The 24,215-nt window shown below is 45.5% G+C and overlaps 1 protein-coding gene across 2 annotated transcripts in view; it reads left to right on the forward strand.

The window, feature by feature from the left end:
• The first annotated feature begins 1,474 nt into the window (after nucleotides 1-1,474).
• Nucleotides 1,475-24,215, forward strand: part of NFKBIZ (NFKB inhibitor zeta) — a 29,333-nt gene continuing 6,592 nt past the window's right edge. Inside the window, exon 1 of one of the 2 annotated variants that reach the window (XM_073586240.1) lies at nucleotides 1,475-1,726. Coding sequence is in view for 1 of the 2 variants with exons in the window: in XM_073586237.1 (XP_073442338.1) it covers nucleotides 20,199-20,295 (97 nt within the window). In the remaining variant the exon portion in view is untranslated. Of the gene's footprint in view, nucleotides 1,727-20,149; nucleotides 20,296-24,215 lie in introns of those variants that run through there. The other variant, XM_073586237.1, reaches the window with a different exon arrangement.

The raw sequence follows: 24,215 nt of genomic DNA on the forward strand, positions 1-24,215 counted from the left end.
CCCTATCCACACACGTAATATCAGAGGGAGGGGAATCTTAATGAGTCATTTGCAAGTCCATGCATCTGTCATCATTCACACAGGTAGCAACTAGAGTCTATACTAGCGCATGGCCAAGCGGCCATGCAAACCTTTTATAGCTGGGACCTTCCGGAAGCTTCCAGATCCCTGAGATGGACCAATCAGATCTGGAGAAGGACCTGTGCATATGACTCCCGATCTCCAATGAGAGATCGTCTCGTGAGCATGCTCAGTGGAGCGACGGAAGGACAGCCTCTGGAGTGGCTTGCTGCTGAGCAGCCTGCGTTGCTATTGCTGGCCCAGAGGTGGCAGCAACAGCCAGACCCACAGAGCAGGTCTGAGCAGAGCGTTGGGAACGACGGGGCTGCTGAGCAGGCTCCTCTGCGGTTGATGGAGAATTAGAGACCGCTGAATGCAAGGCTCTGGATTGCTGCTGCAGGAACCCGATGCTTAACACTTTCTTTTTCTCTCTCTGTTCTTTCTTTCCCTTCCTTCTTTCTATCTCTGTTCTTTTTTTCTGTCCCCTCTTTCTCTGTTTTTTTTCTTTCTTTCCCCTCTTTCTTTCTCTCTGTTCTCTCTCAGTTCTTTCTTTCTCTTTGTTCTTTTTTCTGTCCCCTCTTTTTCTGTGTTCTTTCTTTCTCTCTGTTCTTTCTTTCTCCTTTCTCCTCTTTCTTTCACTATCTGTTCTTTCTTTCCCCTTTCTTTCGCTCTGTTCTTTTTATCTGTTCTCTCTCTGTTCTTTCACCCTCTTTCTTTCTGCTTTTTTTGTCCCCTTTCTTTCTGTGTTCTTTCTCTCTGTTCTTTCTTTCGCTGTTCTTTCTTTCTCTCTCTGTCCTTTCGTCTCTCTTTCTTTCTCTCTGTGATTTTTTTTTTTCTCTCTCGGTTTTCTTTCTTTTCCTCAGTACCAGCCACTGTGCCCATAATGCCAGCCACTGTGCCCTCAGTACCAGTGTGATCAGCAGTGCTGATGGGCGTGAACATGGGTGTGACTAATTGTGAAATGGGTGTGGTTAGGTGGCATGGCCTAAAATTTGCCAGGCGTGCAGCGCCCACTGCAGCCTTTGTCCCTCTTTCCCTTCTTCAGAAGTTGGGAGGAATGTTTAAACAATCATGTATATGTCCTTAGTAATGGCTACAAAATGGCTTCCTGAAATTAATATGCCTCAAATAAGCAGAGAGATTAAAAAATAAAAAGTCCTGGCTGGTAAACCACAGTAAATAAGCCAATAAGTACTAGACAATAGTCTCGGTCACACACGGTTATCAAATACGTCCCCAGGCCCACTGACACATCTATAAAGTGAGTGGATTTTTCTTGAGGCCAGTTCCCTGCAGCCACCTGAGGTGACAGGTATTCCACACTTCTGCTTTCAGACACAGGTCCCCAAGAGAATAAAAGCCCAGTGTCACGAACACGCGAGGAAACATCCCCTTCTAATACTGGCGAGAAAGAAAGCCAAAAGGCAATGATTTCCTGTGAGAGGCAGCCAGCATTCCCCGGTATTACTAACGTGAGGCGCATCACTGGCCGGGAATGTCCCGCATTGCACGTGTTGTGTGGCGGAAATTCCAGCCGCGCTAACTCTCAGCTCTCAGTGCACGGGCTCCAGTCACAGGACAGTAGTGAACCGGCGCCACGCAGCCCGCCATAGCACCTGTGCCGGGGAGCGCAGGACGGAGCGCAGAGCGGCGGCTGCTGCCTCAGGTACGTGACCTCTGCCCGGGGCTACCGGAGCGGACGCGACAGGAAAAACAGGATCGGTAGCGGCGGTGTGCGCGTCTCTCCCTCCATGGCTGCCTCTCTACCTGTGTGCAGTGCGGCCGGACATAGTTGTGATTCCTGCGCGCTGACCGTCTCCTGGCCTGAAGGCATTAGTCATGGTAGTGTGTGACTGGATGCAGGCTGGCACCAATGGGGGCGGTGTCATAGCAGAGAGTACACAGCCCCATGGCAGAAGTCCTAGGTGTCCCCCCCCCCCCCAAAGAAAAAAAAAAAGTGGGGGTCACAGAAAAGCACATTTCACAGCTCTGCAGTGATTACAAAGGGCTGCCCTTATTGAAGCCCCTCAGTGTTCCCACACACGAAGATACCCGTTTCATGGTACCTATAATGTAGGATGCCAACAAAAGTGCACCCCAAATATAGTGAGATGCCCCCCCGCAAGGTATGATACCCCACAATGACCCCAACACAGTATGATGTTCCCCACAGGGTATGATGGCCCCTCCACAGCCCTCCATACGGTATGATGGCCCCTCCACAGCCCTCCACACAGTATGATGTTCCCCACACAGTATGATGGCCCCTCCACAGCTCTCCATACAATATGATGTTCCCCACATAGTATGATGGCCCCTTCACACAGTATGATGTTCCCCACACAGTATGATGGCCGCTCCACACAGTATGAGGTTCCCCACGGTATGATGGCCCCTCCACACAGTATGATGGCCCCTCCACAGCCCTCCACACAGTATGATGTTCCCCACACAGTATGATGGCCCCTCCACAGCCCTCCATACAATATGATGGCCCCTCCACACAGTATGATGGCCCCTCCACACAGTATGATGGCCCCTCCGCACAGTATGATGGCCCCTCCACACAGTATGATGGCCCCTCCACACAGTATGATGGCCCCTCCACACAGTATGATGGCCCCTCCACACAGTATGATGGCCCCTCCACACAGTATGATGGCCCCTCCACACAGTATGATGGCCCCTCCACACAGTATGATGGCCCCTCCACACAGTATGATGGCCCCTCCACACAGTATGATGGCCCCTCCACACAGTATGATGGCCCCTCCGCACAGTATGATGTTCCCCACACAGTATGATGGCCCCTCCACACAGTATGATGGCCCCTCCACACAGTATGATGGCCCCTCCACACAGTATGATGGCCCCTCCACACAGTATGATGTTCCCCACACAGTATGATGTTCCCCACACAGTATGCTGTTCCCCACACAGTATGATGGCCCCTCCACAGCCCGCCATACAATATGATGGCCCCTCCACACAGTATGATGGCCCCTCCACACAGTATGATGGCCCCTCCACACAGTATGATGGCCCCTCCACACAGTATGATGGCCCCGTCACACAGTATGATGGCCCCGTCACACAGTATGATGGCCCCGTCACACAGTATGATGGCCCCGTCACACAGTATGATGGCTCCATCACACAGTATGATGTTCCCCACACAGTATGATGGCCCCTTCACAGCCCTCCATACAATATGATGGTCCCTCCATACATTATAATTCCCTTCTTAGCACTTCAAATAAACAGTATAATGGCCCACACCTAGCCCTCCAAATAGTATAATTGCCCCCCACAAACTGCTCATTGATGAAATAAAAATACTTCTCTTTCCTCTGAAGCTCTGCACAGCCGTATAGATGTAGTGACATCATTACACCCGCTGCACTGAGACGTCAGACACACAGGGAAATGTTGGTGGAGGAAGCTGACATCTCCCTGTTCCAACATTGACTTCATCTGTACCTTTGTCCAGGATGCGATACAGCTAATGCTATGTACCCACGGATGCAGAAAATTCCTGACTACAAACCGGACTCCTTCCCAGGAAAAACGCATTTTTTTTGCACGTTTTTTATGCGTTTTTATCCGGAGCATCCACATTCTCATAGAATATAGTTGGAAATGCGTTTTTTCCTGCAAAATTAATGAACATGCTGCGTTTTTTACCGCAATGCTTTTTATTTTTTTTGCGGAAAAAACGCATCATGTGCACAGAAATTGCAGAATGCATTATAAGAACGGGATGCTTAATGTATGCATTTTGTAAGCGTTCTTGCATGGAAAAAAACGCGAAAAAAAACGCTTATGTGCCTGAAAGTGTGATGCAGGGTGGGGAGCCCAGAGCTGGCGTAGGCACTGGGCCTCACGACTCACGGGCCCCATAGCGTCTGCGTGGTGCTAATAGCGATACGCAGGGCCGGCGTTAGAGGCAAGCAGACCAGGCAGCTGCCTAGAGCCCCCGCTCCCTCAGGGGCCCTCAGCTGAGCCAATGGTGTGCCGCTAATACCGGCACACCACACGGCCGCTAAGAGGCCCGGTGGCACCCCCCATCGCTGATTCAACTTATCGGCATCATAGACTATTTGCAGCGTATATTGGCCGAGACTCGCCAATGCAAGTCTATGGGTGCGAGAAAAAAATCGCACACCACACGGACCATCAGTGTGACTTGCGAGAAATACACGCCGGTGTCCTTTGAAAAGCCGGCAATTTATGTGCGGTGTACAGTAAAATCACACTGACAGCTTACAATAGGATAGAATAGATATATAAACATAGTATAGATAGGTAGGTATGTGTGTGTGTGTGTATATATATATATATATATATATATATATATATATATATATATATATATATCTATATATATATATATATATATATATATATATCTTTATATTTCATAGAGAGATAGAAGAATAGCCGCTAATTCATTTGTCGGCTTCTGTAAAATCAATGCAGGAGCCGACAGTATGGAATACATGGTTTACATACAGTAAATCCATGCAGAATAGTTAGATATATAGATGTCTGTGAGCAATACAGTTATATAGTATGTTTGCAAATTTGGGGGTATGTATGTATTTAATAAAAGATTATTTTCAGGGAAAAAAATGGCGTGGGCTCCGGCGCAATTTTCTACACCAGAGAGGGAAAATAACCTAGGAAGGGACCATGGCTATTGGCCCCTCCTGGCTAAAAACATCTGCCCCCACCCACCCCAGAAAAGGCGCATCTATAAGATGCGCCAATTCCGGCACTTAGCCTCTCTTCCCACTACCCTGTAGCTGTGGCATATGGGGTAATAGGGGGTTAATGTCACCTTTATATTGTAAGGTGACATTAAGCCCGGCTTAGTAATGGAGAGATGTCAATAAGACACCTATCCATTACTAATCCTATAGTACGTAAAGGATTCAATAAATACACACTCAGGGAGAAAAAAGTATTTTAATGAAATAAAACACCACACAGTTTGGCCATCTTTATTGTTCTAATCCAAATGACACCCTTGATCTTCTGTAATAAAGAAAAAATAAACCAACAATATACCATACCTGTCCTCCGCTCAGTCCCACGGCGTAATCCATATTGGGGGGGATATACAATTTACCACCGGGAGCGGTGCTAATGCAACCGCTCGGGCTGTAAGCTGCAGGGAAATGAATGGGAAGCTGCCGGCGCAGCATCAGTTACTAGCGCTCACGTCAATGATGCTGCGCAGCCTCACAGCCTGACCTGGGAATCTGTCACCTCCTTTTTCGACTATGAGCTGCCAGCACCGACATCAGGGGCTTATCTACAGCATTCTGTATTGCTGTAGATAAGCCCCCGATGTAACCTGAAAGAGAAGAAAAAGGAGTTATATTCTACTCACCGGGGGGGGGGCGGTCCGGTCTTGGTCCGATGGGTGTTGCGGTCCGGTGCCTCCCATCTTCTAACGGTGGCTTCCTCTTCTTTGCTGCCTGTCGTGGTTTCGGCGCAGGTGCACTGCTCTGCCCTGTTGAGGGCAGATCAGAATACTGCAGTGCCCAAGCGCCGGACTTCTCCCGGCGCCCGCACACTGCAGGACTCTGCACCGGACCGCGACACCCATCGGACCAAAACTAGACCCGGACCGCCCCGGGTTGGGTATAATATAACTCGTTTTTCTTATCTTTCAGGACACTTGCATTTATGGATTATGCTCTGATTTATATGGCAATATTACTGCTCTGCACGTCTGTAAAACATATAGAGCCACATTAAACCTCTATGCCTATGGTTTTGTGCAGAGGTACACAGAACCCTTTTCGATTGGATTCTCTATGAACAAAAATTGCGTCATCCGCCATTGGAAGCTGTTATTTGGCAATTCTCTAGAGGCAGTGCTTCTAGGTGAGCGTACTTTGGTAATATGGCACCAGACAGCAGCACTCTCTGTCTATGGCTCCACACAGCCTCCTGCTGGTGCTTGAGATGTAACATGTAGCCACAGAGTTGTCTCTATACACAAGACACAATATATTAGCAGACAAAGTGGTGTAACCTCCCAAAGCCACCAGTTTCTTAATCTAGGTGTAGCGTGTAGACAATGATCTGGATTAATATGGAAATGCAGGCTTGTCTAGATGAGACATACAGAAAAGTGCTATCCCGTCATTCATTGTAACTACTTCTGATCATATAAAATACCGACCACTATTTTTGACACATTGTCCATACAGTATTAAAAATAATTATCCCTTTGTATCAAGGTTGTATATGAATTACTAGAGACAAGAACAGAACTATCTTAACATGACCAAAATGACAGCCTAAAAGGAAAGGAGTATTGTATTTTAGGTTCCCTTTCAGGGAACAAAATAATAAAACGCATTTTTGCCACTGGAGTCTGCAGTTTGTGCTTTTACAGGGACCGTCCAGTGATGTACATTATTTTCTTTGTACGTGTGTCGAGTTGACACGACAGGAGTTTCCTGGACCTAAAGTCATTGAAAATCCAGCCATTGCCTACAAAATCACATATACAGTGGCTTGCAAAAGTATTTATTCCCTTGCCTTTTCAGCTGTTTTGTTACATTAGAATCCGTGTTAAAATATTTTTGTAATCCGATTTATGTGTGATCATGAGCACCGAATAGTGAAGGTGTAGGCCACTCGGGGATAAATCCAAACCTCCGTTCTTATGCACTTGCACCTTTTGACATAAGTGAATCTATATGGAGCTTTATCATACAAAAATACACTTTGATTATATACACACGTGGTCAAAATTGTTGGTACCCCTCGTTTAATGACAGAAAAACCCTCAGCGGTCACAGAAATAACTTGTATCTGACAAAAGTAATAATGAATCAAAAATCTATGAAAATGAACAAATGAAAGTCAGACATTGCTTTTCAACCATGCTTCCACAGAATTAAAAAAAAACAACTCATGTAATAGGCCTGGACAGAAATGATGGTACCCCTGAAAATAATGTGACAAAAGCAACGTGTTAAATAAAAGTGTGTCCACTAATTAGTATCACAGGTGTCTACAATCTTGGAATCAGTGAGTGGGCCTTTATAGAGGGCTACAGATACTCACTGTGCTGTTTGGTGACATGGTGTGTATCACATTCAACATGGACCAGAGGAAAGCGTTGTCTCAGGAGATTAGAAAGAAAATTATAGACAAACATGTTAAAGGTAAAAGTGATAAGACCATCTCCAAGCAGCTTGATGTTCCTGTGACTACAGTTGCACTTATTATTCAGAAATGTAAGATCCATGGGACTGTAGCCAACCTCCCTGGACGGGGCCGCAGGAGGAAAATTGATGACAAATCAAAGAGATGGATAATGCGAATGGTAACGAAAGAGTCTGGAAAAACTTCTAAACGGATTAAAGGTGAACTTCAAGCTCAAGGAACATCAGTGTCAGATCGCACCATCCATCGTTATATGAGCCGAAGTAGACTTCATGGGACACAACCAAGGACACCATTGTTGAAAAAAAATCATAAAAAAGCCAGACTGGAATTTGCCAAACTACATGTTGACAAGCCACGAAGCTTCTGGGAGAATGTCCCATGGACAGATGAGACTAAAATGGAACTTTTTGGCAAGGCACATCAACTCTATGTTCACAGACGGAAAAATGAAGCATATCAAGAAAAGAACACTGTCCCTACTGTGAAACATGGAGGAGGCTATTTTATGTTCTGGGGCTGCCTTGCTGCATCTGGTACAGGGTGTCTAGAATCTGTGTAGGGTACAATGAAATCTCAAGACTATGAAGGGATTTTAGAAAGAAATGTGCTGCACAGTTTCAGAAAGCTTCATCTCAGTCATAGGTCATGGGTCTTGTAACAGGATAATGACCCAAAACACACAGCTAAAAACACCCAAGGTTGGCTAAGAGGAAATCATTGTACTATTCTGAAGTGGACTTCTATGAGCCCTGACCTAAATCCCATTGAGCATCTTTGGAAAGAGCTGAAACATGCTGTTTGGAAAAGGCAACCTTCAAGCAAGAGACAACTGGAGCAGTTTGTTCTTGAGGAGTGGGCAAAAAAACCTGTCGAAAGGTGCAGAAGTCTAATTGACAGTTACAGGAATCGTTTGATTGCAGTGATTGCCTCAAAAGGTTGTGCAACAAAATATTAAGTTAAGGGTGCCATCATTTCTGTCCAGGCCTATTTCATGAGTTTTATTTCTTTTAAATTCTGTGGAAGCATGGTTGAAAAGCTATGTCTGACTTTCATTTGTTCATTTTCATAGATTTTTGACTTATTACTTTTGTCAGATTCGAGTTATTTCTGTGACCATTGTGGGTTTTTCTGTCATTAAACGAGGGGTACAAAAAATTTTGACCACGTGTGCATATAATCAAAGTGTATTTTTGTATGATAAAGCTCCATATAGATTCACTTATGTCAAAAAGTGCAAGTGCATAAGAACGGAGGTTTGGATTTATCCCCGAGTGGCCTACACCTTCACTATTCGGTGCTGATGATCACACATAAATCGGATTACAAAAATATTTTAACACTGATTCTAATGTAACTAAACAGCTGAAAAGCCAAGGGAATAAATACTTTTGCAAGCCACTGTAGGAGGAGTACCAACAATTTTGACCACATGTTTAATGATTGAGGTTACAACTTCATAACCACTTTCAGGCTATGTGCCCACATAGCAATTCTGAAGCAGAATAAACCTGAGCAGAATCGCACACCCTACTCCCAGGAAAACGCATGCGTTTTTTGACGCGCTTTTGTAAGCGTTTGTCAAGCGTTTTTGCATGTGTTTTCCTAAGCGTTTTTGCCCATATAATTGACGGTATGCTGAATCGCATGCGATTCCGCAAAATTAATGAACATGCTGCGTTTTTAATCGCTAAGCGTTTCCGCAGCGGTTAAAAACGCACCATTGGCACAACATGTGCGTTTTTCATTAAAAATCAATGGGATGCTTTTCTTAAGCGTTTCTGCAGCAGAATCGCTTGTCAAAAAGCGCTGCAGAAACGCTTAAACGCTACGTGGGCACACAGCCTCATGAGCCTCTAATCTTTTTTGGATCTCTATAAAAAACATTATGTGAATTAATTAACCATTGCCAGTATACGCAGAGGTTATTTATTGTGCAGTCCCTCACACAAGAGGCACCTTTTGTTTTAATATAATTGGTTGTTTTGTCTATTTTAACAATTTGATCAATAAAATATATATTTTTTGATATATAACCCTGTTGAACTGGCTCTGTGTTTGCTTGTTTCCCTTCATGTGGGGTTAATACAGGCAACCTTCTTAATTTACATTCCTGTATATGATCCCACCATAATTGGACTCCTTTCTGAGCTCATATTCTTTACATGAACGGAATCAAACCCTCAAAACACAGTGAAATTTGAGGTTGTGGATGCAGCACGCACAGGCTCAGTGACGTCACCGCTAGTCACTGAGCCTGCACGTAGCTTCTCATTCATTCCACAATAGTTTACAGTCGGAGCGGTCACATTAGCAGCGCTCCGGCTGTAAACTGATTAAACCCTGATATGGATTTACGCCGTGAGACTTGACTGTATGGCGGACAGGTAATGTATATTGTTGGTTTATTTTTATTTTTTTTCAGAAGAACAATGGCTTCGATATGGGATTAGGAGTATAATAAAGATTTTAAAACTGTGTAGTGTATTCTTTCATTAAAATACTTTGTTCTTATTGTGTGTGTGTGTTTATTTAACCCCTGAATAACTCTAGGATTAGTAATGGATAGGTTTATTATTGACACCTCTCCATTACTAAACCGGGCTTAATGTTACAATAGCAAGGTGACATTAACCCCTTATTAACCCCACCTGCCACCGCTACAGGGCAAGTGGGAAGAACCCGACAAAGCTCCAGAATAGGCGCATCTAATAGATGAGCCTTTTCTGGGCAGCTGCGGGCTGCTGTTTTTAAGCTGTGGGTGGCCAAGATCAATGGCTCCTTACCAGCCTGAGAATAGCAGCCCCCAGCTGTGAGTTTTGCCAGGTTGGTTCACAAACAGGGGGACCCCACGTCGGGTATTCATTCATTCTCTCCTGCTCGCTGTTGCCGGCAGAGCAGGAAAGAAGAATGACAGTCGCGTTCAGCACCAGCCACCGGGGAATAGCGCTTACTGTAGCCACATGTGCCACATGGAGGTACCACGTATACACACGGATAGCTCTGGTACCGATTTTTCCGGTATCGGGAATATCCGGCCGTGTGAAACTCACCTTAGTGAGCACTTCTCCATCCACCTAATTTTGGGATAAATTGATAGCGGTATTTAACCCCTTCACGACCTTGGGGTTTTCCGTTTTTGCTCCCTGTCTTCAAAGAGCCATAACTTTTTTTTTTTATGTTTAGGTCAATATGCTCGCGCGAGAGGTGTGTTTTTTTTTTTTTTTTGGATGGGGGGGACGAATTGTACTTTTAAACAACACCACTGGTTTTCTTTTTTTTTTTTTTTTATCATGTTCACTAAATGCTAAAACTGAGTTGCCATTATGATTCTCCAGGTCATTAAGAGTTCACAGATTCCAAACATGTCCAGGTTCTGTATGATTTAAGTGGTGAAAAAAATCCATAGTTTGGAAAAAAAAAAGTGCCATATTTCATGACTCATAGCGTCATTTTTCAGGATCTGGGGTCGGATGAGGGCTTATTGTGCACCGAGCTGACAGCTTTGATACCATTTTGGTGTACATATGATTTTTTTGATCGCCTGTTGCTGCGGCCAAAGCACAGTAATTCTGGTGTTTTGATTTTTTTTCTTATTACGCCGTTTACTGATCAGATTAATTATTTTTATATTTTGATAGATCTGGTGTTTCTGGACGCAGCGATTCCAGATATGTGTATTTTTTATTTATTTTTTTTATTTTGAATAGGGCAAAAGGGTATGCATGGTACCCCCTTATCCATATACTGGTATTCATGGTTCCCTCACACCCCAATCCTGATATGCATGGCACCCCCTCATCCCTATCGTGGTATGCATGGTACCCCCTCATCCCTATCGTGGTATGCGTGGTACCCTCATCCCCCAATCCTGGTATGCATGGTCCCCTCACCCCCCAATACTGGTATGCATTGTCCTCTCACCCCCCCAATCCTGGAATGCATGGTCCCCTCACCCCCCCAATCCTGGTATGCATGGTCCCCTCACCCCCCCAATCCTGGTATGCATGGTCCCCTCACCCCCCCCAATCCTGGTATGCATGGTCCCCTCACCCCCCCCAATCCTGGTATGCATGGTCCCCTCACCCCCCCCAATCCTGGTATGCATGGTCCCCTCACCCCCCCAATCCTGGAATGCATGGTCCCCTCACCCCCCCCAATCCTGGTATGCATAGTCCCCTCACCCCCCCCAATCCTGGTATGCATAGTCCCCTCACCCCCCCCAATCCTGGTATGCATGGTCCCCTCACCCCCCCCAATCCTGGTATGCATGGTCCCCTCACCCCCCCCAATCCTGGTATGCATTGTCCCTTCACCCCCCCCCAATCCTGGAATGCATGGTCCTCTCCCCTATCGTGGTATGCATGGTCCCCTCACCCCCCAATCCTGATATGAATGGTTCCCCTCACCCCTATTAAGCTGCACACATTAAAAAAAAAAACATTTATACTCGCCTTTCTTCCCTGTGTCCAGCGCTGTCCTGTTCTGCCGGAGGCCGGTCTCTGGTGCCGGAGTAAGTGCATGCCCATACCGTGCTGTCTGGCGCCATATTGCTGAAGACACACTGCAGTGTGTCTTCAAGAAAATGGCAGCGGTAAGCGCGGACTGCACAGGCACTGATTCATGTCTGGAGTGTGCGTGTTGTGGTGCCGGACTCGGCGCCTGTTAGTCCTCACTTTCCGCCGCCATGTTCTTGAAGACACACAGCAGTGTGTCTTCAAGAAAATGGCGGTGGAAAGTGAAGACTGAGCAGGCGCCGAGTCCGGCCCTACAACCCGGCCTGTCCAGACATCACCTGAAGACGCAAGACCCCGCCGGCAACAGCAACACCGGGTTCGGTAAGATGTTGCAGAGATCACGGTATGCGTTCAGTGCTTACGCATACCGCGATCTCCTGGGGGAATGCCTCACTCTGTGGGGGATGTGTCACTCTGTGGGGTCCAGACTGCGCTGGTGCGTCGCGCTTGTGCAGTCTATAAAGGCTTCAGACAGAGTGACGCTCCCACGGTTATATTATAGATGCCGCTGTCATAAATTGACAGCGACATTTAACATGTTAACAGCCGCGGATGGATCGCGATTTCACCTATGCCTGTTAATAGGAACATGTCAGCTGATTAAGCCTGCTGACATGTTCTGGAAAAACATGCGGGCTCAACGCCGAAGCCTGCATGTAGTGGGGGGACACAACCTATGACATGCTTATAAGTCATATGTCATAAAAGGCTTAAGGCTGTGTGCACATGCTGCTGATTTGGTGCGGATTCATCCGCGCGGATTTTGTAAAATCCGCAGGTGAAACCGCAGGTCAAAATACCTGCGGTTTTACCTGCGGATTGCTCTGCGGTTTTTCATCTCCTCAATGGAGGAGATGGCAAACCGCAGCAGAATCCGCAGAAAGAATTGACATGTCAATTCTTTCTGCGGATTGAAAACCGCAGATAATCCGCTTGGAAAATTCTGCACCGTCTGCATTGCGGTTTTTGATTCCCATAGGGAATCATGGTACTGTACACCGCAGCAAAATCCGCAGCGTGTGCACACAGCCTAAAAGGGTTTAATGGGTCAACAACAACGATTGGAGCTCAGTTCAGCTTTGATCACTGCTTTTAAAAGCAGATACTGGTTGTGTAATACAGCTAGTAACTGCTGAGTATGGTGCAGGCTCAGCTACTGAACCCACGCCGTACCCCCACACCAAATATGGCGCAGTACATATATGGCAGATATCTTGAAGGGATTCATCGGCGTCTAGATTTTGCAAACTTGTTATAGTATCTCCTTTGAGAACATTGACCTATTGTTTACTGTGCAGCCTCTTCTTGTGCGCTAATTTTTTTAGGCTGATTTCAACAATAGCAGGAATTGCGTTCCCACCCGTGTACAACGGGGTCTGTGTCGACCTTTTGCATTCTGAGGTTTTTTCTTTTTAAAAGTACTGATTAGTAAAATAATGATCTTGAATATTCTCCAATTTGAACACTTTCTGCCTGACATTTCACTGACAGCCTTTTGTTGCATTATAGTTCTCACATAGGGGGAAAAACTAATTTTTCTTCAGTTCTCAGAGGTGTTAATTTGTCAAGGGGGCTAGTAAGGGGCTTAAAGTGAACCTGTCTGCTGTTTTGACCACTATAAGTTGCAGTCAATGCCTTTCAGGGCTTATCTACATCATTCTATAATGCTGTAGATATGCCCACGGTCCGACCTGCAAGATAAGAAAAATAAGTTTTATTATACTCACCACGGGGGGCGGTACGGTGCAGTCGGTCCGATGAGTGTCGCAGGTCCAGGTCCGGCGCTTCCCATGTTCTTGTGCCGCTGCACTAGTGTTTGCTTTACAGCCTCCCCGGCATCGCGCTCCTGTGCAGGCGTACTTATCTGCTCTATTGAGGGCAGAGCAAATTACTGCAGTGCGAAGGCGCGCCGGGAATGGTCAGAGAGGCCCAGTACCTGCGCACTGCAGGAATTTGCTCTGCCCTCAAGAGGGCAGATAAGTACGCCTGCGCAGGAGCGAGATGCAGGGGAGCCATGAAGTAAGCAGGAGGGCGTCGTCGCAGGAAGATGGGAGGCCCCGGACCGCCCCCCTGGGTGAGCATAATAACCAGACCGGGGGCTTATCTAGAGCATTCTATATGAAAGGCAGTGGCTGCATCTTATAGTGGCCAAAAGAGCTGACAGGTTCCCTTTTAAAGTCTCAAAGAGCACTTTAGCAAGTTGGATTAGGGAGGCCATCAGTATAGCTTATTTGGCCAGTAGCATCAATACCAGAAGGCATTAAAGCTCAGTCCACACTAGCAATTGCGACTTCTTGGGCAAAGAAGGTGGAGGTACCCATTGACAAGATCTGTAAGGCAGCAACTTGATCCTCTCCTGCAACCTTCTATACACACTACAGACTTGACTTATCCTCCACAACTTATCTAACTTTCGGTCAAAGGGTTGTACAAATGGTGGCCCCTACTAAGGTGGATTGTTGTTCTATATAAATCTCTCAAGTGGTGCTGTCATGGTTGATGGGAAAAATCTAAGTTACTTACCGGTAATGGGAATTTCCCTATAACAGATTGTGGGTGCACTTTTTCAAGTGAAGTGATTACATTTTAAAGTGTGGTTGCAATTTTGGTGTAGGTACACACGTCAAAATTTTTGGTACCCCTTGTTTATTGACAGAAAAACACACAATGCTCACAGAAATAACTTGAGTCTGACAAAATTAATAACTAATCAATGAACATATGAAAGTCAGACATAGCTTTTCAACCATGCTTCCGCAGAATTTTAAAGAAAATAAAACTCACGAAATAGGCCTGGGCAGAAATGATGGTACCCCTGAAAATAATGTAACAAAAGCAACATGTTAAATAAAAGTGTGTCCACTAATTAGTATCACTTTTTAAGGCAATCACTGCAAGCAAACAATTCCTGTAACTGTCAATGAGACTTCTGCACCTCTCAACAGGTATTTTGGTCCACTCCTCAAGAGCAAACTGCTCCATTTGTCTCGTGTTTTGAAGATTGCCTTTTCCAGACGGCATGTTTCAGCACTTTCCAAAGATGCTCAATAGGATTTAGGCAGGGTTCATAGAAAGCCATTTCAGAACAGTCCAATGTTTTCCTCTTAGCCACTCTTGGGTGATTTTAGCTGTGCGTTTTGGGTCATTATCCTGTTTCAAGACCCATGACCTGCGACTAAGACCAAGCTTTCTGACACTGGGCAGCACATTTCTCTCTAGAATCACTTCATAGTCTTGAGATTTCATTGTACCCTGCACAGATTCTAGACACCCTGTGCCAGATGCAGCAAAGCAGCCCCAGAACATAAAATAGCCTCCTCCATGTTTCACAGTAGGGACAATGTTCTTTTTTTGATATGCTTCATTTTTCTGTCTGTGAACATAGAGCCGATGTGCCTTGCCAAAAAGTTATAACTTTGTTTCATCCGACCATAGGATATCCTCCCAGAAGCTTTGTGGCTTGTCAACATGTAGTTTGACAAATTCCAGTCTGTTTTTTTAATGAGTTTTTCAACAATGGTGTCTTCCTTGGTAGTCTCCCATGAAGTCCACTTTGGCTCATACAGCGATGGTGCAATCTGACACTGATGTTCCTTGAGCTTGAAGTTCACCTTTAATCTGTTTAGAAGTTTTTCTGGGCTCTGTTCTTACCACTCGTATTATCCGTCTCTTTGATTTGTCATCAATTTTCCTTCTGCGGCCACATCTAGGGAGGCTGGCTACAGCCCGATGGAGCTTAAATTTCTGAATAGTATGTGCAGCTGTAGTCACATGAACATCAAGCTGCTTGGAGATGGTCTTATAACTTATAGCTTTAACATGTTTGTCTATAATTTTCTTTCTAATCTCCTGAGACAACTCTTTCCTCTGGTCCATGTTGAGTGTGATACACACCATGTCTCCAAACAGCACAGTGAGTATCTGTAGCCCATAGAGTTGAGCGACTTTGGTCGGATCGGGTTTCGTGAAACCCGAATGAAACAAAATTTGAGTCGGATGAAACTGGTCCCACTAGGGCAAAAAAATTCGGAGTTTCATCCGAAACCTGACCCCAATGCAAGTCAATGGGAAATAAAAGTCGGCATTGAGCGGATGACATTCATCCACTCAATGCCGACTTTTATTCCCCATTGACTTGCATTGGGGTCAGGTTTTGGACGAAACTCCTTTTTTTGCCCTAGTCGGATCAGTTTCATCCGACTCAAATTTTGTTTCATTCGGGTTTCACGAAACCCGATCCGACCAAAGTCGCTCAACTCTAGTAGCCCTCTATACAAGGCCCACTCGCTGATTCCAAGATTGTAGACACCTGTGATGCTAATTAGTGGACACACCTTGATTTAACATGTCCCTTTTGTCACATTATTTTTAGGGGTACCATCATTTCTGTCCAGGCCTATTTCATGAGTTTTATTTTTTAATAAATTCTGTGGAAACATGGTTGAAAAGCAATGTCTGACTTTCATTTGTTCATTATCATAGATTTTTTTATTATTACTTTTGTCAGATTAAAGTTATTTCTGTCACCATTGGGGTTTTTTCTGTCATTAAATGAAGAGTACCAACAATTTTGACCACGTGTGTATGTACTAGTGATTGTTTAGATATGAGGTTAATCTGCAGGTTAATCGCATTACTAAACTGTCCGTCACCTACATTTAGCAGAATGCTGAGGGGAGAAAATAACCTTTACTTTCCCCGGCAGCATTCTGTTTCAGTCACACCGACCCAGGATTAAGTCCTCGTTATGAGTATAAACTGTGTTCCAAATTATTATGCAAAAAGAGTTTAGGAGTGATAAGGTTAGAATTTTTTTGTTTGTCATTTAAACTCATCGATGGTGATGTGTGTCAGGGCTCTTTACAGTATATCACTGAAAGCAATTGCAGATACCTGTGCAAATTAGTTTGGCAGGTGTGTCCAAATAAAGGCAAGACTACTTAAGAAGGCTGTTCCACATTATTAAGCAGCCTACATTTTTTGCCAAAATGGGAAAGAAAAAGGATGTGTCAGCTGATGAGAAGCAACAAATTGTGGAGTATTTAGGTCAAGGCATGACTACAATGAACATTGCCAAGACACTTCATCGTGATCATCGCACAATCAAGAAGTATGTAGCTGATTCCCAGCACACACGTGTGCGTGCTGATAAGGAAAAATTGAGGACTCTTTCCAACAGGCAATTGCGTCAGGTTAAAAGAGCAGCTGCAAAAATGCCTTGTCATAGCAGCAGACAAGTTTTTGAAGCTGCTGGTGCCTCCAACGTCCCCCGAACAACAAGATGCAGGGTCCTTCAGAGGTTTGCAGCTGTGCGTAAGCCATCCTGTCGACCACCTCTATCCACTGCACACAAGCAGAAACAGCTCCAGTGGGCCAAACGATACATGAAGACTGACTTCCAAACTGTTTTGTTCACCGATGAGTGCCGTGCAATGCTCAATGGTCCAGATGGATGGAGTGGAGGATGGCTGGTTGATGGACACCCCATGAAAACACGGCTAAGGCGCCAACAAGGAGGAGGAGTAATGTTTTGGGCTGGAATCATGGGGAGAGAGATTGACGGCCCCTTTAGGATCCCAGAAGGGGTAAAGATGAACTCCATAATCTATGTGGAGTTTCTAAAACAGCACTTCCTGCCATGGTTCAAGAGGAAGAACCGTGCTTTCCGCAGCATGATCACTTTCATGCATGATAATGCACCATCTCATGCTGCAAATAACACATCTGCATCTCTGGCTGCTATGGGCATAAAAGAGGACAAACTTATGGTGTGGCCACCATCTTCCCCTGACCTCAACCCCATTGAGAACCTCTGGAGCATCATCAAAAGGAGTGTCTATGATGGCGGGAGGCAGGTCACATCTAAGCAACAGCTCTAGGAGGGTATTCTGTCCACATGCAAAACAATTGAAGCACAAACCATCTAAAAACTGACAAATTCAATGGACGAGAGAGTTCAGAAGCTTCTTTCGAACAAGGGGTCCTATGTGCAAATGTAACATCACCTAGAATAAAGTTTTGACTTGAAAACTGTTTGATTTCATTTTGTAATAAGCTGATAATGCTTATCATTTCACAATTGACCATTTTTTTGTTCAAAATAAAAATAAAAAGGTTGAAAACTCTGCTGTGCATAATAATTTGGAACATGCATTTTGAGTGTTTCTTATTTTTAAAAATATACTGTTTTCATAGGCAGTTTGTTCAAAAACATTGCAATTATACTAGAATATTAGATGACTGGAAAATAACAATGACTGCAATTCATCTAGGTAATTTAGAGAAAATATGAGGAAATATTTTTTGCATAATAATTTGGAACACAGTGTAGAGAGCAGTGGCTGTAACTGCACCATGGTATCATTGTAAGGCTGGAGTCACACTGCCGAATTTCTCACGCGATAATCGCATAGCACGCACTGGCTGGCACCTCTCCTGACCTGAGCATGACGGATTACTATGCAGCTGTCAAGCTCAGGTCAGGAGAGCTGCCGGCCAGGGCAAGTTTTACGATCCGATTCTTGGAGGAAAATTCGCCAGTGTGTTTCTGCCCTTATGAGTATAACGGCGACAACCTGACACTGTCTGTAGGTTACTGTGCACAATCCTGCTGATGGCTTCCCTTTAACTCTTGGATTACCATCGGACCTGGGGTGAGTATATTGATGAATTTAAATGATTAAAGAATGTGCCTACTTGAAATAAAACTTAGTGTTTTAGTCTGGTGTGTGTTTATTTAACTCTTTCCTTACGGGTTTAGTAATGAGGGTGTCTGGCTGACACCTTCATTACTAAACCTAGGGTGCCAGCTGCTGACACCAACCCCTAATCCCATTACCCCAATGCAACAACCCAAGTTCTTCCCCATACCCTGGTACAAAGTGCCAGAATTGGTGCTTCAAATATAAAGTGCCATCTCTGGGGCAACGGAGGACTGCTATTTTTTAGCCTGGGACAGGGTAAATAGGCATGAAAAAGAAGAGGTTGCACAAGGAAATTACACCATAAAACTTTTTTTTTTTTTTTCGTTTTTTCAGATATGTTTATTTAGTTCCAAAAAGTATTCATTGCTGTACAAAAAAGCCTCAAAACGTGTTATTTCTGTTTTTGCTGCCAACACGTTCCTAGAGATGCAGAAACGTGTGCAAATACTCAAGATGCGCACATAGCGTTAAACAGTTCATATTTCATATATTTCAGGTATTATAGCACTGCAGAGTGCAACTTAGTTATGTATGGAGATGGCTACTCTTAGTAGGCTATTGTACACACCAATTTTCTGTTTGGAAGTGACGGTCAGTCTTTTGTTATTAATATCTCCAAGGAGTTTGTATGTTCTCCCCGTGTTTCCTCCGACACTCCAAAGACATAATGAAAGGGAATCTAGATTGTGAGCCCCAATGGGGACAGTGATGATAGCATCTGTAGGGTGCTGTGGAGTTTGGTATATAAATGGGTAAAATAATGAAAGAAGTTATCCATTTTTTAAAAAATAGAGAAAAAGAACTTTAGATTTTGAGGTACATGCAACTTTTTGATAGATTTTTTTTCACCCCCCCCCCCCCCCTTAGCTTTATGGGATGTGGGATTTTAAAATCATTTTTGTTTTCCCCTTGCTGGTTAAATAATAGGGTAACTTTAATAGTTTGGGTGGATAAAAAAAAAAACTAGGGGCATTTTTTCAATGTGAAAAAGTTTATTAAACTTTTTTTTTTATGGTTTGTATGTGGTTTGTATAAGCCAGATTGCTCAAAAAAGCACTGCAATAATTCTGGCTGCAGTGTGTTGTGCTTGTTGGCAAAGTGGTGATGCTTCAGGTATCCTATTTGTCCTGCTTCTGGAAGGGCTGAGTAGTTTTGATAAAATAGCAGATCTGGGCAGGGCTGTGGAGTCCTAAACCAAACCTCTGACTGATTCAATTTCCCAGACTCCCCAGCACTGCACCCCTACTGAGCATGTACATAAAGTGCAGCACAGATTCATCTCAGCTAAAAGCTGGGATCCTTAGATCAGGAATAGGACAGGCATTTATAGGACATCTCATAACTTTCCCAAATTCTTATGAAAACATTTACAGCACATCCTGCATTGTACTACTGCACCCAATTAATCAGGGGTGCAACTACCGCAGTTGCAGCTGCGACGGGGCCCGCTCACGAGTTTGCACTTCAAAGGTGAGCTGTGTAGTGGGCGTGTCAGGGGAGTAGCAGCCTCTGGGAGCTGCAGCTGCTCATTGGCTGTGCAGCTCTGTGCTTTGGCTGCCAGGCTGCAATTGGCCTGACACTGATTGGTTCATTGGGGCAGCGAAGGTGCGCATTCAGAAGCGCACTCAGTCCCTGAGGCAGGCTAGGAAGTGGAAGGAGCCCATACAGTCTAGCATTTACCTATTCAGGAGCGCACCAAGGCTGTTCTGTGCGCACAGGACTTGTGATGAGGTCACAGGAGGGGAGGAGTCAGGGGTCACATAATGAGGGGCCTCAGTGTGTGCAGGACTCTGCTGTGCTGGTTGTCATGGTGCAGGATGAATGTAAGTTCATGTATGGGATCAGGAGGGGTTTACAGGGTGTACGGAGCGGAGCGTGTGCACGAGGTGTGCGGAGCCGTGCGTGTACGAGGTGTACGGAGAGTATATGTATTTTGCATTGGGGGGGCCATTTGAAAGTTCACACCCGGGCCCATAACTTTGTAGTTACGCCACCGCAATTAATTACACATTTTAGGAGTCTGTCCATTTTATACCGACTCCATCAAAGTGGATACCAACTCCACAGCCCTGGATCTGGGGGCTGTTGGGTGAGTGTGTATAAGACAACAGATGGTGTCTGAATTGGAGCAATCTATGAACCCAGCCTTTATTGCAGGAGCCCAGGTGATGGATTAAAGTGTCGTACATTTACGGCATTATTTGGGAGACGCACCATGAACATATGACGTGTGTGTGTGTATCAAACAGCAAGGAAAAAATGGTATCAAAAACCTATTAAAAGGCCATGTGTGCATTCATCCTTATAGGCAGGGGTCACATTTGCGAGTGCAATGCTAGAAACTCATGCGAGTCTCTCGCCTCAATACCTGGCGCTGCCACCAGCACTTGGGGCCGGAGCACTCAGCTGCATAGAAATACATGCAGCCGCACACTCCGGTCCCGAGCGCCGGCGGCAGTGCCAGGTATTGAGGCGAGAGACTTGCACTGCACTCGCAAGCATGACCCCGGCCATAGAGGTATTCTCCCCTGCATGTTGTTGTGCAGGAACCCTTAGTAGGGAGAAGATGGCCAATCAAATACAATTTTCTTACAGGAATTACTGTTCTTTCTTTTGCTTTGTTCAGCAGTCCATGGAAACTCATCATTGCATTGCCAACAGTTTTTTCAAGTTGTCTTGTGCTTTCGTTGGTTTTCTGATGTTTACATTAATGTGACTTTTCCAGATGTTTTAGACTGTTTTGTGAAATGCCTTTCCATTGGTGGCTGGGTAATGTGGGGTGTCTAGCCGGTGATTGCACCTACGGTGTTGGAAGCCCGCCTGGGGTGATAGGTTGTAAGAGTCGTCTTACGTAATGATGTGACCTATACAAGCCTGTGTGCAATTAGTATACTAGGCAGCCCCCCCCTCGGATGTTTGGTGGGTTAGTAAGTGGCTTGTATTCTGTATTTTGCCCCTATGCTATCCCCGCATTTATCATGGGGAACCCGCTGCATCGCATTTGTATCTGGACATGGTAGTGCAAGTATGGCTGTTTTTTTTCTCTGTGATGTTTATGTTGATTTTTTTTTTCAGTGAATTATATCATTCATGAAATGTGCCTTTAAAAAAAAAAATTGCATAATTTGTCGCACCTCAACTCCAGTACCTCCCCTGGAGTGATTCCATGTGCGCCAGTATTTTAGTGACATTTTGTAAAACGTGGCTTTTCCTGTGACAATGTCACAAAACCAGTTAGAAGCAAAAAAATAAGAAAATTTTGGGCTTTGTAAATCGTCATTGCGTCATTTTGATGAATTTGGTTAAAAAAAAAGTAAGTGAAAACTACAAGTCAAAAAAGATAAGTGACTTAAACCCATAAATGCTGAATAGAGCCCTTTGCTCTTTACAGACTTTTACATAAAGTTATCAAAACAGAATACTACCTGCTCCGGAGGGGAGTAAATCCTGCCTGGATATTCTGGCTATCCCATACCTACAATCAGAGCAGAGATCACAAAGTGGTGATTCAAATATAACAAAACACTGGTATCTCCGGTAAAATCTTGGCAGCTTTATTACATTTCCATTGAGATTGGGTCGGAGTGTTCTAGGGTTGCCTGTCCGGTCCCGACATGGAGTGTTCTGGTGTCGCCTGTCTGGTCCCACCATGGAGTGTTCTGGTGTCGCCTGTCCGGTCCCATCATGGAGTGTTCTGGTGTTGCCTGTCCCATCCCATCATGGAGTGTTCTGGTGTTGCCTGTCCTTGTCCCATCATGAAGTGTTCTGGTGTTGCCTGTCCCATCCCATCATGGAGTGTTCTGGTGTTGCCTGTCCCATCCCATCATGGAGTGTTCTGGTGTTGCCTGTCCCGTCCCACCATGGAGTGTTCTGGTGTCGCCTGTCCCGTCCCACCATGGAGTGTTCTGGTGTCGCCTGTCCCGTCCCACCATGGAGTGTTCTGGTGTCGCCTGTCCGGTCCCACCATGGAGTGTTCTGGTGTCGCCTGTCCGGTCCCACCATGGAGTGTTCTGGTGTCGCCTGTCCGGTCCCACCATGGAGTGTTCTGGTGTCGCCTGTCCGGTCCCACCATGGAGTGTTCTGGTGTCGCCTGTCCGGTCCCACCATGGAGTGTTCTGGTGTCGCCTGTCCGGTCCCACCATGGAGTGTTCTGGTGTCGCCTGTCCGGTCCCACCATGGAGTGTTCTGGTGTTGCCTGTCCGGTCCCACCATGGAGTGTTCTGGTGATGCCTGTCCCGTCCCATCATCGAGTGTTCTGGTGTTGCCCGTAGTGATGAGCGAGTATACTCATTGCTCAGGTTTTTCCAAGCATGCTCGGGTGTCCTCTGAGTATTTTGGCGTGCTCGGAGATTTAGTATTCATCGTCTCATCTGGATGATTTGTGGCTGCTAGACAGGCTGAATACATGTGAGGAATGCCTGTTTGTTAGGGAATCCACACATGTAAACAGGCTGAATACAAGTCGCAAATCATGCAGCTGAGACGAAATCTAAATCTCCGAGCACGCCAAAATACTAGGACACCTGAGCATGCTCGGAAAAACCCGAGCAACGAGTATACTCGCTCATCACTAGTTACCTGTGTGGTCCCACCATGGAGTGTTCTGGTGTTGCCTGTCCGGTCCCATCATGGAGTGTTCTGGTGTTGCCTGTGCGGTCCCACCATGGAGTGTTCTGGTGTTGCCTGTGCGGTCCCACCATGGAGTGTTCTGGTGTTGCCTGTGCGGTCCCACCATGGAGTGTTCTGGTGTTGCCTGTGCGGTCCCACCATGGAGTGTTCTGGTGTTGCCTGTGCGGTCCCATCATGGAGTGTTCTGGTGTTGCCTGTGCGGTCCCATCATGGAGTGTTCTGGTGTTGCCTGTGCGGTCCCATCATGGAGTGTTCTGGTGTTGCCTGTCCGGTCCCATCATGGAGTGTTCTGGTGTTGCCTGTCCGGTCCCATCATGGAGTGTTCTGGTGTCGCCTGTCCGGTCCCGTCATGGAGTGTTCTGAGGTTGCCTGTCCGGTCCCATGAGCTCTTGATGGCAGGACCTTCTGTTTTGTTTCTGTATTCCCAAGCCTATGATGGGGTGGATCTGCTCTCATTTTTGGTGTGAAATCTGCTGCTGTACTGCGGTTGTGTGACTGCACCAGTTTTCATTATATCAATCAACCCTCCAAAAGATGGAAGCGGCAAATATCCGTTTTCCTGCCATTCTGCCCCTTAGGCTGGGGTCACACTGGCGAGGAATACGGCCGAGTGAGAGGGGCTAAAAGCCCGCATTAGACACGGACCAATGATTCTCTATGGGGTCACTCGCACCAGCCGTATATTTCTCCTCAGTATCCTACGCTCCGTGCCACTCGCAGCATGCTGCGATTGTCAGCGTACTACGCCCGTAATGCGCCAATGCAAGTCTATGGGTGCGCAAAAAATACGGATTGCACACGTGTGACTTGCGAGAAATACGCACCAGGTGTCTTTTAGCAAAGCCGGCAATTCAGTGCGCTATACAGTAAACTCACACTGACAGGTTTAATAAAGAAACGAAAGGATATATATATAGAATGTGTATATATATATATATGTGTGTCTATATCTATTCTTTGGTTTGTGTTAGAAACCCTGTCATAGGGCTCCATTATATGTCCATTTTGCAGCCTGCGAGAAAATCTCGCCATACGGATCACTATTTAGGGGCCATTCATCCGTATTACGCCTGTAAACTACGGACCGTATTTTGCGTCGGTTAGCGTGTAACCT

Source organism: Dendrobates tinctorius, unplaced genomic scaffold, assembly GCF_039654945.1.
Source record: "Dendrobates tinctorius isolate UK_male_01 unplaced genomic scaffold, ASM3965494v1 ptg000091l, whole genome shotgun sequence".
Lineage (NCBI taxonomy): Eukaryota > Metazoa > Chordata > Amphibia > Anura > Dendrobatidae > Dendrobates > Dendrobates tinctorius.